Source organism: Camelus dromedarius, chromosome 24 (assembly GCF_036321535.1).
Source record: "Camelus dromedarius isolate mCamDro1 chromosome 24, mCamDro1.pat, whole genome shotgun sequence".
NCBI lineage: Eukaryota > Metazoa > Chordata > Mammalia > Artiodactyla > Camelidae > Camelus > Camelus dromedarius.
Window position 1 is genome coordinate 22,589,992 of NC_087459.1, and position 14,933 is coordinate 22,604,924.

Genomic DNA, 14,933 nt, shown 5'->3' on the forward strand with positions numbered 1-14,933 from the left:
ATCTCCTTTATTCCCATCCTCTGCCCCTCAGTCCTAGGGAACCACTACTCTACTTTCTGTCTCTCTAGATTTCACTGTTTTGGACATTAATATGAATGAGATCATATAATGTGCGGTCTTTTATGACTGGCTTCTTTCACTTAGCATAATGCTTTCAAGGTTAATCGTGTTGTGGCATGTGTCAGTACTTCATTCCTCTTTGTGACTGAATAATAATTTATTGTACGAATATACCGTTTTTTGTTTTGTCTTTCTTCAGTTGATGGACATTGGTTTTTTTTTTCCCTCTCTTTGGACTATTATGGATGATGCTGCTGTAATCATTCATGTACAAGTTTTTGTGTGGACATGTTTTCATTTCTCTTGTGTATATACCTTGGAGTAAGGTAACACTAATTAATATTATTTGAGGAACTGTCAGATGGTTTCCACAAGCATTTGGTTTCCAAAAGAAGCTGTACCATTTTACATTCCCACCAGCGGGGTATGAGGGTTTCAATTTCTCCACATCTTTGTCAGCACTTGTTATTATCTGACTTTTTAGTCCTAGTGTGAAATAGTATCTCACTGTGGTTTTGCTTTGTATTTCCCTAACAACTAACGATGTCAAAAATTATTTAATGTGTTTATTGACCATTTGTGTATTTTCCTTGGAGAAGTGTCTATTCAGATCTTTCATCCATCTAAAAAAATGGGTTGTTTATCTCTTAAAATATTGAGTTGTATAACGGTTCCTTATATATTCTGGGTAAAAGTTCTTTGTCACATGTATGATTTGCAAATATTTTCTCCCATTCTGTGGGTTGTCTTTTTGCTTTCTTGATGAGGTCCTAGGAAGCACAAAAGTTTTTAATTCTGATGAAGTACAGTTTATCTTTTCTTTTGTCATTTATGCTTTTGGTGTCATATCTGAGAATCTTGCCAAATCCAAGATTATGAAATTTTACCTCTTTTGTTTCCCAAGAGTTTTTATAGTTTTAACTTTTGCATTTAAATCTTTAATCCATTTTTAGTTAATTTTTGTAGATGGTGTGAGGCAAGTCTGACTTCAGTCTTTTACATGTGGCTATCCCAGCACCATTTGTTGAAAAGACTCTTTCATTTGATAGTCGTGACCATAGATGTGTGAGTTTATTTCTGGACTCAGTTCTTTTCTATTAATCCACATGTCTGTCCTTGTGACAGTTCCACCCTGCTTTGATTATCACGGCTTTGTAGTAAGTTTTGAAATTGGGAACTATAAGTTCTTTTTCGAGATGGTTTTGGCTATTCTGGGTTCTTGTTCTCTTCTGCACTTAGGACTCATATGCTATTATTGGGTCTAGCTGGAAAATCCATGATAATCTCTCTATTTTAAGGTCAATTGATTAGTAATCTTAACTATCTGGGAAGTTTTTGTTTTGTTTTGTTTTGGTTTGGCTTTTTGCCATGTAAGGTAATAGTGTCACACAGATCTAATACCAGCGTGAAGGTCATGGAGGCACAAGGCCTATGGGGCTTAGATTTGTGAAAAGGAGAAGAATGATAGGAGTGGAAGTTGGATAGAGAGGTATGAATGAAAGTCTCAGAAATACTGATTTGTCCTAAGTCACATTGCAGAGGTGAGATTTGAATGCATGTTTGACCAGTCTGCATGTTCTCATGTCTATTGAATTGGTCTTCATAGACTCATAGAATAGCTATTATTTTTGTTTTCATCTTGACCTGTTGAGCTCTTAGTATATGCTAAGTAGTGCTCACAGCACTGCTATTATGTTCTTCGTGCTCCAGCATAGTACCTGGACAGGTCTTTGAGTGCAGGTAATAGGCTCTGCTGGAGCTAGCATAAGAAAAAAAGTTAGGGATCAAGGGGTATGTTCCGGAATCTGAGAGTAGGCAGGCAGCTAAACTTTAGTAAAGGATTGGAACTGAGAAATGGAAACCCCTCAGGATCTAGAGAGTATTTTTCTTCTGCTGCTTTTCTCAGCTTCTTGGTGTGTGTCTGTTTCTCTCTGCAGATGGTTATCCTGTTACTCAGACCACTTGCTGGAAGGTGGTCATGCCCCAACTTCTCCATCATCCGAGAGAACAGCCCAGACTTAGTCTCATTTCCAAAACTTCAGTTTGGATCACGTATCCACCTCTGGTTCAATCAGCAGTAGCCCTGAAGTCGTAGGGGAAAGGGACTGCACCTTCCACAAACATAGCAGCCTACCTTTGTAGATACGGGGAACAGTTCCCTGAGAAAAGGGAAGGTGCTGACCCAGGTATCAGATAGACTCCCTAAAATGTGTTCATTTTAGTAACAGACTTGTGCTTTAGTATTTATAGTATAAAAAAATTTAAACTTCCTGAATTTATATAAAGAAGAACTAGATATTTCTTGTTGTCTATTCTTCTTGGAACTGAAGAAAGGAACCACAGGATGATGACAGTGAGATTGGCTCAGACTCTGAAAATAGTTCAGTAGAACTCAGGACTTAGTACAAAAATGTAGGCTGTTGTGATGGCCCTGCCACTTACAACCTTTTTGATTGAATAAATCATAACTTCTCACTCTCAGTGTATTTGTCTGTATTATAAAAGGAGAATGTAGATCGTCTTTAAAGTTTCCTCAGTTTAACACTGTAGACTCTGGCTAGATTTTGTTACTCTTCTTTTCTCCCTCAGCCTCATTTACTAAATGATAAGTGCGTTAGATCTAAATCCTGTCCTTGGAGGTTTTTACTCTTACAGAGGCAGTAAAGAGTATCACTAAACTTGCAAGTCTCCCTGCCATGTCTCATTAGTTAACTCTTAGAGATCTTACTGCCAGATAGGTTACCATCCCTCCCCTTTCCATTCCCACTGTGTTACTTCTGTCATTAGGACTTCTTATTGTAGTTGTCTCTTGATCACTTTGTCTTCTGTGTTTCACTTGTCCCTAATCCCTAGTAATTGCCTCTCAAGATTTTTTTAAATCATAAAGTAAAATTGAATTTTGGGGGAGTGTACAGTTCTATGAATTTTAAAACATGTATAGATTTGTGTAAACATCTCCATAATCAGAATATGGAACAGTTTCATCACCTGTAAAAAAACTTTCTTGTGCTATTCCTTTATAGATACCCTCCCTCCAACCCTAATTCTTAACAAACACTGCTTATGCCATATGTGAACTTTAAAAACAGGCTTCACTCATTCAGTGTAAAGCTTTTGAGAATTCATTCAAATTGTTAGGTATATCAGCTCTTTCTTTCGCTAAGTAGTGTTCCATTGCGTGGATGTACCACAGTTTATTCACTCATCTATTGAAGGATACTTTGGTTGTTCCATTTTTTAATGATCATAAATAATGTTACTAGAAACATTTGTGTATAAATTTTTGAGTAAAGATCAGTTTTATTCCTTAGGAGGAAGTAACCAGGAATAGGATTGCTGGGTTGTATAGTGAGTGTATTTAACTCTTTATAGAACTACCAAATTGTATTCCATGGTGGTTGTGCTATTTGCATTCCACTAGGAATGTTCTAATTGTTCTGCACCCTTGCTACCAGAGCCATACTGGTAGGTGTGTGGTGATACCACCTGGTCGCTTTAATTTGCATTTCTCTAATGAATGGTGATGGTGAACAACTTTTCATGTGCTTGTTTGCCATGTTGTCAAGAACTGTGAAGGATGTGATTTTTTACCTTACTTACAAGTGACAAGTTAGCCTACCACAGTTTCATGGATGCTGGCAGAAGTCATGAGATTCTGGAGTCAGAGACAAAGCACTTTATTATTCACAGGACATCAGTAAAACAATCTTCATCTTCACATGGGCTACCCTTGCCCCTAAGTCACTTGGGACTGATGTCACAACTGAGGAACCTAAGCTTACAGAACCCAAATCTTTTATAGTGGGCCACAAACCAACCCACCTGACTTTTGACCCAGAGGGAAATATTTTATCTATTGTACTGAATAGTAAACAAACTTGCCCTCTGCTCTGAAGGGAGACCGTCATCTGTTTCTTCTGAGAGTGTTAAATATGCAGACATCCTTGAAGATAGTCCGTTACAAGGCCTCTTGTTCAGAAATGTGAGACACCCATGAAGAATTGTCTCCCAGCATGTATACCTTCTTTGGATAAGTGTCTGTGGAAGTCTTTTGTCCATTTTTAAAACTGGGTGGTTTTTCTTTCTGTTGAGTTTTGATAATACTTTATATATTCTGGATGCAAGTCCTTTGTCAAATACATGGTTTGCAAGTATTTTCTCCCTAGTCTGTAGTTTGTCTTTTCATTTTCCCAGCTTCACAGAGCAAAATTTTTAGTTTTGCTGCAAGTTCCAACCCATCTTCTTTGGGCTGTGGTTCCGATGTCAATTCATTTTTCAAAGCCTTCGCAGTGCTATTTTGCAGCGCTAGTTTCCTGTGTCCCAGTCTGAGACCTGTGCAGTGGTCTCTATCTATGCATTTTAATCTTTGGTCTCTAATAGCATCAGATCCATGCACACATGGTTTGGGGTGAGTCCAGAAGTTCACAGACAACGTTTTCAGCTTGCTTTCTTGAGTTCTCCTTCTCAGTGATTTCTCTTGTATTTTTTTCCCTATGGGCTTATCTTTCCTCTGGGTGGTGAACTTTGGAGTTAGTTACCCCACTTTGTCTTGTACTTCCGTCACTGTCTGCACATTTGGGGCCAAGAAATGGGAGGATAGAGAGTGGGGAAAATGGATAGTTCCGCTTCCTCAGAGTTTAGGTCCTGCAGTCTCTCATTCCAGCCACTGCTGTGGACACCATGTGATTGCTTGGATGCTGTGGCTCAAGAGAAGGGAGAAAGACAATAAAGTGGAGGGATTTTCATATTTTCTCTCACTGTTAGAGAGTTTCCTTTCTCATTCCTTGAGCCAGGACTAGAGGAGCTCCCTCTGTGCCCTGCTGTCCATTTCTGGCTTGACTTGGTGATACTGGAGAGAAAAAAAAAAAAAAAAGAGGTAAACTCACCGAGGTTCAGTCATACATTGAGTTCTGGTCTTCTCAATTCTCCTCTTTCCTTTTGCCTTTGAGAAACCGCCAAAGTAGTGCTTAGTGCATGCCATCTAGGTTTGTAGCTGGACTAAACCTGTGAAATCTCTCTCTGCCACAACATCTGGTCACTGATGTCTGTCCTTTTTTCCTCTTGTTTTTATTTTTATCCTTGACTTCCTCCTAGGGGTCACCACTGTGCCTGCATTCCTTAATGTTCAGCCAAAGATTGTTGTTTGTTCAGACGAAGATTGAATTTGTGCACAAACATGTCTAATCATTAAGGCTTCCGGTCTCTGGCCAACAGCACCTGTGTGTACACACAGGGGACACAAGAGAGCCCAGTGGAGGGAGCTGGTGGCTTGAAGTTTGGATGCATTCCTTGGCTCACACTTTGTTGCATCAGCCGAGAGGAAGTTTTGTCTATCTTTATAGTTGATTTGGGGGGAGAGGATTTATTGTCTTCCTCACTTCATCATACTGGAAGACAGAACTCCACCTCAAGTTTCATGTCTTAAAATAGATATCTTATCATGATTTCCCCTTTTCATTGAAACAGAGATGCTGTAATCCAGACTCTAACCTGGAATTTTAAAAAACCACCATAACTGGACTTCACACCTAATTTCTTCCATTTACCTCCTACTTATACCACATTATTCATGTTCTTCATTCCTGTCTTTGAGCTTTTTGTGAAAGATGTCTTTCCTGTCTGGAATGTCTTTCCTCTTTTGTGTAACCACTCCAAGTCTCTTTAAGCTTCAACTCAAGGCTCCTGGAGGTCTACATCTCCTCCCACCTCGTTTGCTGGCCCATATGGTCTCTCCATACTCCGCAAGTCAGAATTACTCTGCCTTCTTCCCCCACAGTTTCATAGCTCTTTTCTGTTTTTCTACATTGTTCAGTCTGCATGTGTTTTTGGTTATGAGTTTTCACATCTAATAAAACGAAGATAATATTACTCTGCTTTTTGTGAGAAATAATTATATTGAGTACTGTCACAATATTAGTCATGTAATGAGTGGTGGCAAATAGTAGGCATATAGTAATTTGTCCTAGACTGTTGAGGACCTTGAATCTCAAGGAGTTTAGACTCTATTCTGATGCTTTAATTACACTCGTTTTTCTTGGTGAATGTTAAATTATTTAATTTAACGACAAACTATTAACTTAAAAAAAGTTTTTTAATTTTTTTTTTATGGTGGGGAGGTAATTAGGTTTATTTATTTATTTATTTGTTTTTCAATTGAGGTATTGGAAATCGAACCCAGTATTTCATGCATGCTAAGCATGCACTCTGCCACTGATCTATACCCTCCCCCCAAACTATTCACTTTTATGTCATTGAAATGAAGTTGTCTTTTTGAGCCAAATAACATAGTATGCTAAGAACACAAAGTATTTCAAGAAAATTGTACTTTGTCCCTTAGGCTTAAAATGTAAAGTTTGTTTTTTTGTTTTTTTGTTTTTTTTGGTAGCAACTAAGAAGGCTCTTTTGGCCTCCTTTTTAAAAAATATTAAATTTTGTGTGTGTGTGTGGTGAAAAGACATAACATAAAGTTTACTATCTTAACCATTTTTAAAGTGTACAGTAGAGTAGTGTTAACTATATGCACCTTGTTGTGCAGTAGATCTCTAGAGTTTTTTTTGTCTGGCAGAACTGAAACTCTATACCCATTGAATAGCAACTCCTCTTTGCTTCCCTACCCCCCCAGCCCCTGGCAACCGTCATTCTACTTTCTGGTTCTAAGAGTTTGGCTACTTCAGATACCTTGTGTAGGTGGAATCATGTAGTATTTACCTTTTTGTGACTGGCTCATTCTACCTGACATAATGTCCTCAAGGTTCATCCATGTTGTAACATGTGACAAGAGTTTCCTTCCTTTTTAAGGCTGAATAATGTTCCACTGTATGTCCCACATTTTATTCATCCATTCATCCTATCTTTATCCATTTATCCTTTGATGGATATTTAGGTTGCTTCTAATTCTTGGCTTTTGTGACTAATATTCAGTGAACATGAGTGTGCAAATATCTCTTCAAGATCTTGTTTTCAGTTCTTTTGGGTATATACCCAGAAGTAAGATTGCTGGATAATATGGTAGTTCTATTTTTAATTTTTTGAGGACCCTCCATTTTACATTCCCACCAACTGTGAACAAGGGTTCCAGTTTCTTCACATCATCACCACACTTGCTATTTCTTGTCTCTTTGACAGTAGCCATTCTGACAGATGTGTGGTGATCTCCTGTTGTAATTTTGATTTAAATTTCCCTGATGATTATTGATACTGAGCATTTTTTCACATGTTAATTGGCTATTTGTATATCATCTTTGGAGAATTGTCTATTTAAGTCCTTTGCTAATTTTTAAATGGATTTTTTTTTTTTGTTTTTGTTGTTGAATTGTAGAAGTTCTTTATATATTCTGGATATTAACCTCATATCAGATATATGGTTGGCATATATTTTGTCCCATTCCATAGATTGCCTTCTCTATTGATTGTTCCTTTTTTTGTGCAGAATTTTATAAGTTTGATACAGTCCCATTTGTCTATTTTTGCTTTATTTCTTGTGTTTTTGGTATTACGGGCAAGAAATTGTCACCAAATCCAATATTATGAAGTTTTTCCCGTATGTTTATCTTCAAGGAATTTTATAGTTTCATATCTTATGTTTAATCCAATATTAGTCCTTTTTTAAAATGTTATTGTTTGGCAGGAATAAGAAGTTTGTTCTTCAGTATGACTACATCAGGAATTTGCTGTATTTAAACTTTCTTTTTCCCTCCTTCCCTCCCTCCTTATCTCCTTCCATCCCTTCTAGATTGAAGATGATAGACTCACTTGTTTTTTTCTTCTTAATTGCTTTGCTGTTAGTAGAATGATAGTGAATTCATTTTCAACATTTTCTTGTTATTTGATTAGCAGGAAGAAGATGAGCCTTAAGTCTGAACGCCGAGGAATTCATGTGGATCAATCAGAGCTCCTGTGCAAGAAAGGATGTGGTTACTATGGCAACCCTGCTTGGCAGGGTTTCTGCTCCAAGTGCTGGAGGGAGGAGTACCACAAAGCCAGGCAGAAGCAAATTCAGGAGGACTGGGAACTGGCAGAGCGGTAAAAGGACTTACCTAGGGGGTTGGTTTGACAATGATGTAACTGAATACATAGCTCTTTCGTTGTCAGAATACATTTTTCTTTTCTTTTTGAAATATCAGCATGCCAGCTTAATAATAAGAGAAATTAATTCTTTCCCTTCAGTCAACAGTTAATGATTTCAACAGTCAATGATTTCTTCATTTTGTCTTTTTCTTAACTTTTAATTGTTTTGTGTTTGGAGTGTGTTAGTCTTCATTCTTTCATATAGGCAATAAGCTCCTTGGAGTAGAAGAGTGGAGATAAACATACTTCATGGTGAAGATTAAGTGAGGTAATAGATAGGATATAGCTAGCACAGGGCTTGGCACATGACTTTCATCAAGCATTATTTTCCTCGTTCTTTTAATATATCCAGCACGGCATCTGGCACAGTGATAAACACATAGTAGTAGAATCCTGTTGATTTGTGTGCATAGTCTTTGCATTCTGGAAATTTAACTTTTTCTTTAAGAATGGGGTTTGTTAGTCAAATAATTTGTATTATCCAGAAATATGATTATGATAAAAATAGAAAGGTAAAATGCTGGTGAGCCTAGGAACTTATTAAAATGCTATGAATAATGTTAATCCTTTGCCAGAGCATCCTAGGAACTGTAAAACTTCTCAATAAAAGAGAGTCAGACTGAACTCTGACAGCTTTTGCTAGTTTTTCTTGTTTTAATCTAATCAGGTATATTTGTTGAGTGACTTCTTACTAGCATCTGTGTTGAACTCAGAGAATTACAAAGTACACTCGCTGCTTTCAGTGACTCCAAAGTCAGCCAAAGAGAGAAAATATAGACACAGAACATTAACTATTTCTTCAGGTTTCCCACTGCCCTCCTGCTGTTCTCAGTAGCTGATCCTATTTCATAAAGAAAGTAGAGGCCACAAAGCGTGAATTCCTTAGCTTTCTCCTCTCTTCACATCAGAATGTACTAATAGCTTTATCAACATTTTCTGTTTTGTCTGAGAGAAAGATGAATCCCTGTTTCATTCTCAGACCACTTTCTGCCTGTGATTTTGTTGCTGTTGGTTGCTGCTTCCAATTGTGACCTTGCTTGAGATTTCCCACAGCACTAGTTCTCCAATTTGAACAGGCATGGGAATCACCTGCAGAGCTCGTAAAAACGGTGATTGCTGAACCTCACCCCCAGAGTCCCTGACTTTGGTAGGTTGGGAGTGAGGCCTGAGAATTTGCATTTCTAACAAGTTCTCAGATGATTCTGGTGCTGCTGTCTGGGTAATGACACTTCGAGAACCATGGTTCTGTAAGATAGCCTTTGAGATTTATTATAAATACCTCAAATTCAGCTGGTCCAAGGCTAGATTTATTGCTTTTATTTACTCCAATCTTCACTCTCAACATTTCCTCCTAACTCTTCTGCATCAGTTAGTGATATCTTGTTTATTCAGTTGGCTAAAAAACATTAGAGTCATTTTTAATTTCTCCTTCACCTCCTATGCTGTCTACAACTAATTGAGCAAGTGTTGCTTATTCCAGCTCAGAGAAGTCTCTTGAATTTCATCCTCTCCTATCTTCTGTCCTTATTTTCGCTCACTTAAATCTTTGTAATATATTCTTAAGTATTGTCTCTATCCCTAGCCTCTCTGCCCCTCAAGTTCTCACACAGCTACCTGCATTGTCTTTCTAAAGCACAAATCACATAATGGTAACTTATTGAATTGCAGTCTTTCTTGGATCCCCACCGCATGATGAAATGCAAAATTACAGCAGGCTTGGCAGTCAGGGTTTCTTACCACCTGGTGCCTACCTGTACAACCAGCATCATGGTCCATCCCACCGTCAATGATCTGACTACACTGAACTTGATCCACAATGAAAACCACATGCCTTCACATTGGTAGTGCCTTCTTCCTGAATGCCCTTTCACTTGATGTGGTCCTCTTCTTTAAGACTGGCCTAAATATCACCATTATAAAATTTTCTTGAACTCTTCCAGCTGATTTAGTTTTTCTTTCTTTTGTTCCCATAGCACTTGGGTTTTGCTCTCTGTTGCAGGCACCATCACATTATGTGGTAATTATTTACTTATCTCTTTCTCTCTTCCACCCTTAAGATTGTCAGGGAAAAGGACTAGACTTTATTTCTTTTATGTAACCCTAGTACCGTGGCTGAATTAACATGATCCATGGAGAAGGTCCCTTTAGAAATTTGTAGTAGCATGTAGGATAGTTTCCTGTCAGAGACCTCAGACCTATTTAGTATATTTAGCCTCTGGTTCTAAAAACTTTATATCTTCGACTCATTGAGTTATTACCTTTAGGTACAAGGAAAACTTGGAGAATATCTGGATCATCCTTAACCCCCTCTTGAATTACAGACTACAGCGGGAGGAGGAAGAGGCCTTTGCCAGCAGTCAGAGCAGCCAAGGGGCCCAATCCCTTACATTTTCCAAGTTTGAAGAAAAGAAAACCAATGAGAAGACCCGCAAGGTTACCACAGTAAAGAAATTCTTCAGTGCTTCATCCAGGGTTGGATCAAAAAAGGGTAATTTTCTGATTCTCTTTTTTTCTTCTGTGTCCAAATGAGATACAGAGTAGATCCACAATGCATGTGGGCTCAACTTTTAAATTTCTGTAAGCATTCAGAGAATATCAACCAAGATTTGAGACCGAAATTGGGTTTGAGGCCCAGACAATATGTGAAATCTCATCAGTTGGAGGAATTGTGTTTTAGAGAACTTGTTTACGCTATAGGAGAAGTAAAGAGAAATTAAATATCTAGTTTTGTTTATAAAATTCATTTTCATCCCATCTGTTTGAATGTTTTATTTTTTGTGTTTTTAATTTTTGGATCCTGGTTTATTCTCCTTTGTGTAACAGCCTCATTGTCCATACCTTATCAGAAATGACTGTTTCTAGGCTTAAATCATCTAGAAAAGTTTTCTGAGAGCTTATTTGAGAGACAGCTTGTGTCTTGAGGAAATACTGTACAGAGAAGGAAAAGTGGAACAAGGCTCACCTTGGGCTTTTAAGAGTGTGAAAGTAACCCATAGTAGATATTGTCTGGTGCATGGATTAGTATGTACTTGACCTTATTCAACCTGCTTCTCAAAATTCCATATAACCAGCAAGAGTATTGTCGCTAAAGTCACACTTGTTCTACCAGTGAGCAGGTAAGCTAGTTGAAGTGGCGTAGCCGGAAGCAGAAAAGAAAATACCTGTTGTTAGGGCTTAGTCTTGGAACCTTTATGTTGATAATCAGATACACCGTAAGTTTAAAATAGTAAAGGATACTGGGAACCAACACCAACGCTGTCACAAGAGCCCTTCTCTTGGGTACTACCCGCCAACCTGGGGTAATTGTCATGAGGTTTTGGTCTGCCTAAATGAAGGGGAATGAATAATATCACCTTAAGATCTTTGCTGGTCTTTTGGATTTAATGATTATTGGTTTTTGTTTTATTAAAGGGAAAGGTTGCTTATAACCAAAAACACAGTACTTCTCTTTAATAAAGGCAAACCTTTTAACAATCTTTTTATTCACATGATTAATTTGGAGTTGTCCTTGGTTGGCTGTTACTCATAGCAGTTTTCTTTACAACAGTAAGAAGGGGAATAATCAGTACCTGCTAGAGATTAATGTATTTGATAAGAATGTATTTGGCTCATGATTTATTTATTAGGAGATAGTGTAGTAGGGTGATTAAAAGCATAAGCTTTTGAGTCACCCTGATTTGAGTCTCAGCTGTGCAGTTTACTAGCTGTGTGACCTTAAGCAAGCTAATCTCTTTAAGGCCTGTCTATTCTTAGGGACAGTAACACCTATTATAGGCATGTCTTGAGGATTAAATGAGCTGATGTGTGTACTGAGTTTAGCACAGTACCTAACACATAGTAAGTCTCCAATAAGTGTTAGCTATATGTTGTTTTTCTTATAGAATAATCTCTTCTGGTAAGGAGCACAAAGGTGTTGATCAAAAGCATTCATTCCTATTTAGCTTGAATTCTGTTTCCTGCTTTGGGAAAGTCTCATTAACCTTATGAATTTATGATATATGGTGAAGTGGTATATGCCAACAGATGAAACAGTAAAGAAATTATAAAACCATCAGTTCTAACTGCCATATTTTACAGATGACAGTAGAAAAGCCCATAGAGGTGAACTAATTTACCCAAGATCATGTAATGAATTAATATATTAGACCTCAGGTCTCCTAACTCGTTTTTTCCATTGTATCCCTTGACCTCAAATATGTGTGTGGGTTTATCTATAACTATACCTGGGTCTGTATCTATATAAATAGAAATATGATGAAGTTTCTATTACTGAAGTGCATAATACTCATGCGCATTCATTGACTAAACTTGACAGTTAAAAAAATCATGTCCTAAGAGCTTCTGTACAGTATGCATTATATTAGGAAAAGATTTGTACTTTAAAAGAAACAATTCCAAATGATTAAAAAAATTTTTTTAATTGAAGTACAGTTGGTTCACAGTGTGTTAATATCTGGTGTACATCGTAGTGATTCAGTTACACATATATATGTATTTCTTTTCATATTCTTTTCCATTATAGGCTATTAGAAGATACTGACTATAGTTCCCTGTGCTATACAGTAGGGTCTTGCTGTTTATCTATTTTATATATAGTAGTTAGTATCTGCAAATCCCAAACTCCCAATTTATCCCTCTATCCCTGCTTTCCTTACCCAATAACCACAAGTTTGTTTTCTATGTCAGTGATTTTTATCTTAATAAATGATTTTTATCTTAAAAACTTTTATGTGGAATAGTTCTTACTTTTTTCTTTTCTTTAGAATGATAGATTTTTACTTTAGTTTTTTTGGTGTTCAGTTGTTTTTTTGTCTGTAGAAAGTATTTGAGGATAAAGACCTCAGAGTGTTGAAAAAAACTGATGTGTGAGTATTAGAAAAGAGGCTGCGATTGGATCTTTGTTTCACAGATTGCTTATGTAACTTTGCCAGGGGAGCTTTGCATTTCAGGCTGATTGTTTGGCCTTTTCATGTGGATAAGGTTAGCCTATACTAAATGCAGTTTTAATCTATTGAGTCTAGACTAAAATAGACCTTTTGTGTTCTGTATTCTTTATTTTACTTTGTTAACACAAGATGTCCTTGCTCTTGATATTTATTTGCTTCTGTTGGTAACTTGAAAGAAAGCTCTTAAGCCAGTGCAGCTTGGCAGTAAATAGAACACAAAAAATCTTCTAAGGGATTTGAAAAATATTTTAACTTGCTGTTAGAGTTGGCTGTCCCTTCAGAGAAGGTAAATGGAACAGCTTGACTGTAAAGACTCAGAGAATTTACTTACATTTTTTAATCTCCAACGTAAGGTTGTGAGCTCTAGTTTAGAGTAAATCCTAGTGGATCAGCCAAGTCCTCCCACCCTTTGTGCTATTGTTGTCCTACATTTTGCTTCTATATATGCTATGAATCTCACAATCCATTATTATTACTCTAGCTTTTAAACAGTTAATTTTAATTATCTTTTAAGGAAATTTTTAAGTGAGAAAATGTCTTTCCTGTTTACCCACGTATTTGCCACTGTTCATGCTCTTTGTTCCTGGGTGGTGGGGAAGATGAGTTATTCTCAGCCATGTGTGCTCAGGGGATTGTTCTGCCCACTCCTTCACCCAGTTGCGGGTCGTTTTCTCACATGCATGCGCAGTACTTAGTCGGAGACTCAAGGGAACCCCTTTGCAGTTATCTGCAGTTTTTTCTTTACAACCCTGTCCTCTCTGTATTTTGCATGCAAATTCTAGCAACTTTGGCCTCCCTAAGCTCTTAATGCTGTTTCCCCAGTTTAGCAAGTCTGCTGAGTAAGATCTGCTTGAGTTGCCTCTCCGTGTGCCAAGGCCTTAAACCTCTCCCCACAGTGAGCTGGAGCACTAGGGAGGATTTACCATGTTTGTCCCTTTCTCCCAGGGACTACCCCGCCTTCTGCCTGTTGGCCAGTGTCTGGAAACCATTATTTCATATGTTTTGTCTGATTTTCCTAAGGCAGTAGGATAAACCTAATCTCTGTTGTTCCATCATGAGTAGGAGTGGAATTATCAGATTGGGTGAAGGATTAAATTCCAAGTATTAAAGAATTTTTTTCTAATTAATAAATACAATTTTTGGTTTTCTGTATTGGTAAAAAATGTTGCAGAAAAGATGCTGCTGGTTTCAGTATTAATGATTAAATATGTAGATCAAAGCATGATATATTTTGGCTGAGAAGATACTAACAGAGCAACTTTTATTTGAATAGAAGTATCTTTTAGATATGTAGTTTTATCTACTTGTGCCTCCTACTCAGAAAATAGATTAGCTTACTTTAAGGAAAGTGCAAATATTTAAGCATAAAATAATTTAAATTCAAGTTTAACTTTGATTAAGTGTAATTTAAATAATCTTAAGTTAGATACTTAAAGTAATTCCATGCATGAATCTTCTGTGTAATGAAACTTACTATGTTTAATTTTCCCAGCAGAAATTCAGGAAGCAAAAGCTCCCAGTCCTTCTATAAACCGGCAAACCAGCATTGAAACGGATAGAGTGTCTAAAGAGTTCATAGAATTTCTCAAGACCTTGCACAAGACAGGCCAAGAAATCTATAAGCAGACCAAGCTGTTTTTGGAAGCAATGCATTACAAAAGGGTAGGTTGAGAACCACTTAGAAACACAGAGTTTTGGTTTTGGAAAGGTCTTAGAGATGATCTAGTGCAACTTTGTCATTTTACACCTGAGAAAATTAAGACCCAGAAATGTCAAGTTACTTACCTGAGAAATGTTGCTAGTTAAACATGACTTGCAGGCTAGTACTTTTCCACTGCAACTTAGTGGTGATTGGATCAT

General features: G+C 37.3%; 1 protein-coding gene across 8 annotated transcripts in view; it reads left to right on the top strand.

The window, feature by feature from the left end:
- Nucleotides 1-14,933, top strand: part of LOC105089697 (rab5 GDP/GTP exchange factor) — a 94,920-nt gene that overhangs the window by 16,650 nt on the left and 63,337 nt on the right. For 5 of the 8 annotated variants that reach the window (XM_031432792.2, XM_031432793.2, XM_064478588.1 and 2 more), the window contains exons 2-4: nucleotides 7,894-8,082; nucleotides 10,449-10,615; nucleotides 14,566-14,735. In XM_031432792.2, the coding sequence (XP_031288652.1) occupies nucleotides 7,904-8,082; nucleotides 10,449-10,615; nucleotides 14,566-14,735 (516 nt within the window). In that variant the 5' untranslated portion in view covers nucleotides 7,894-7,903. The remainder of the gene's footprint in view (nucleotides 1-7,893; nucleotides 8,083-10,448; nucleotides 10,616-14,565; nucleotides 14,736-14,933) is intronic. The other 3 variants (XM_031432791.2, XM_031432796.2, XM_031432789.2) reach the window with 2 other exon arrangements.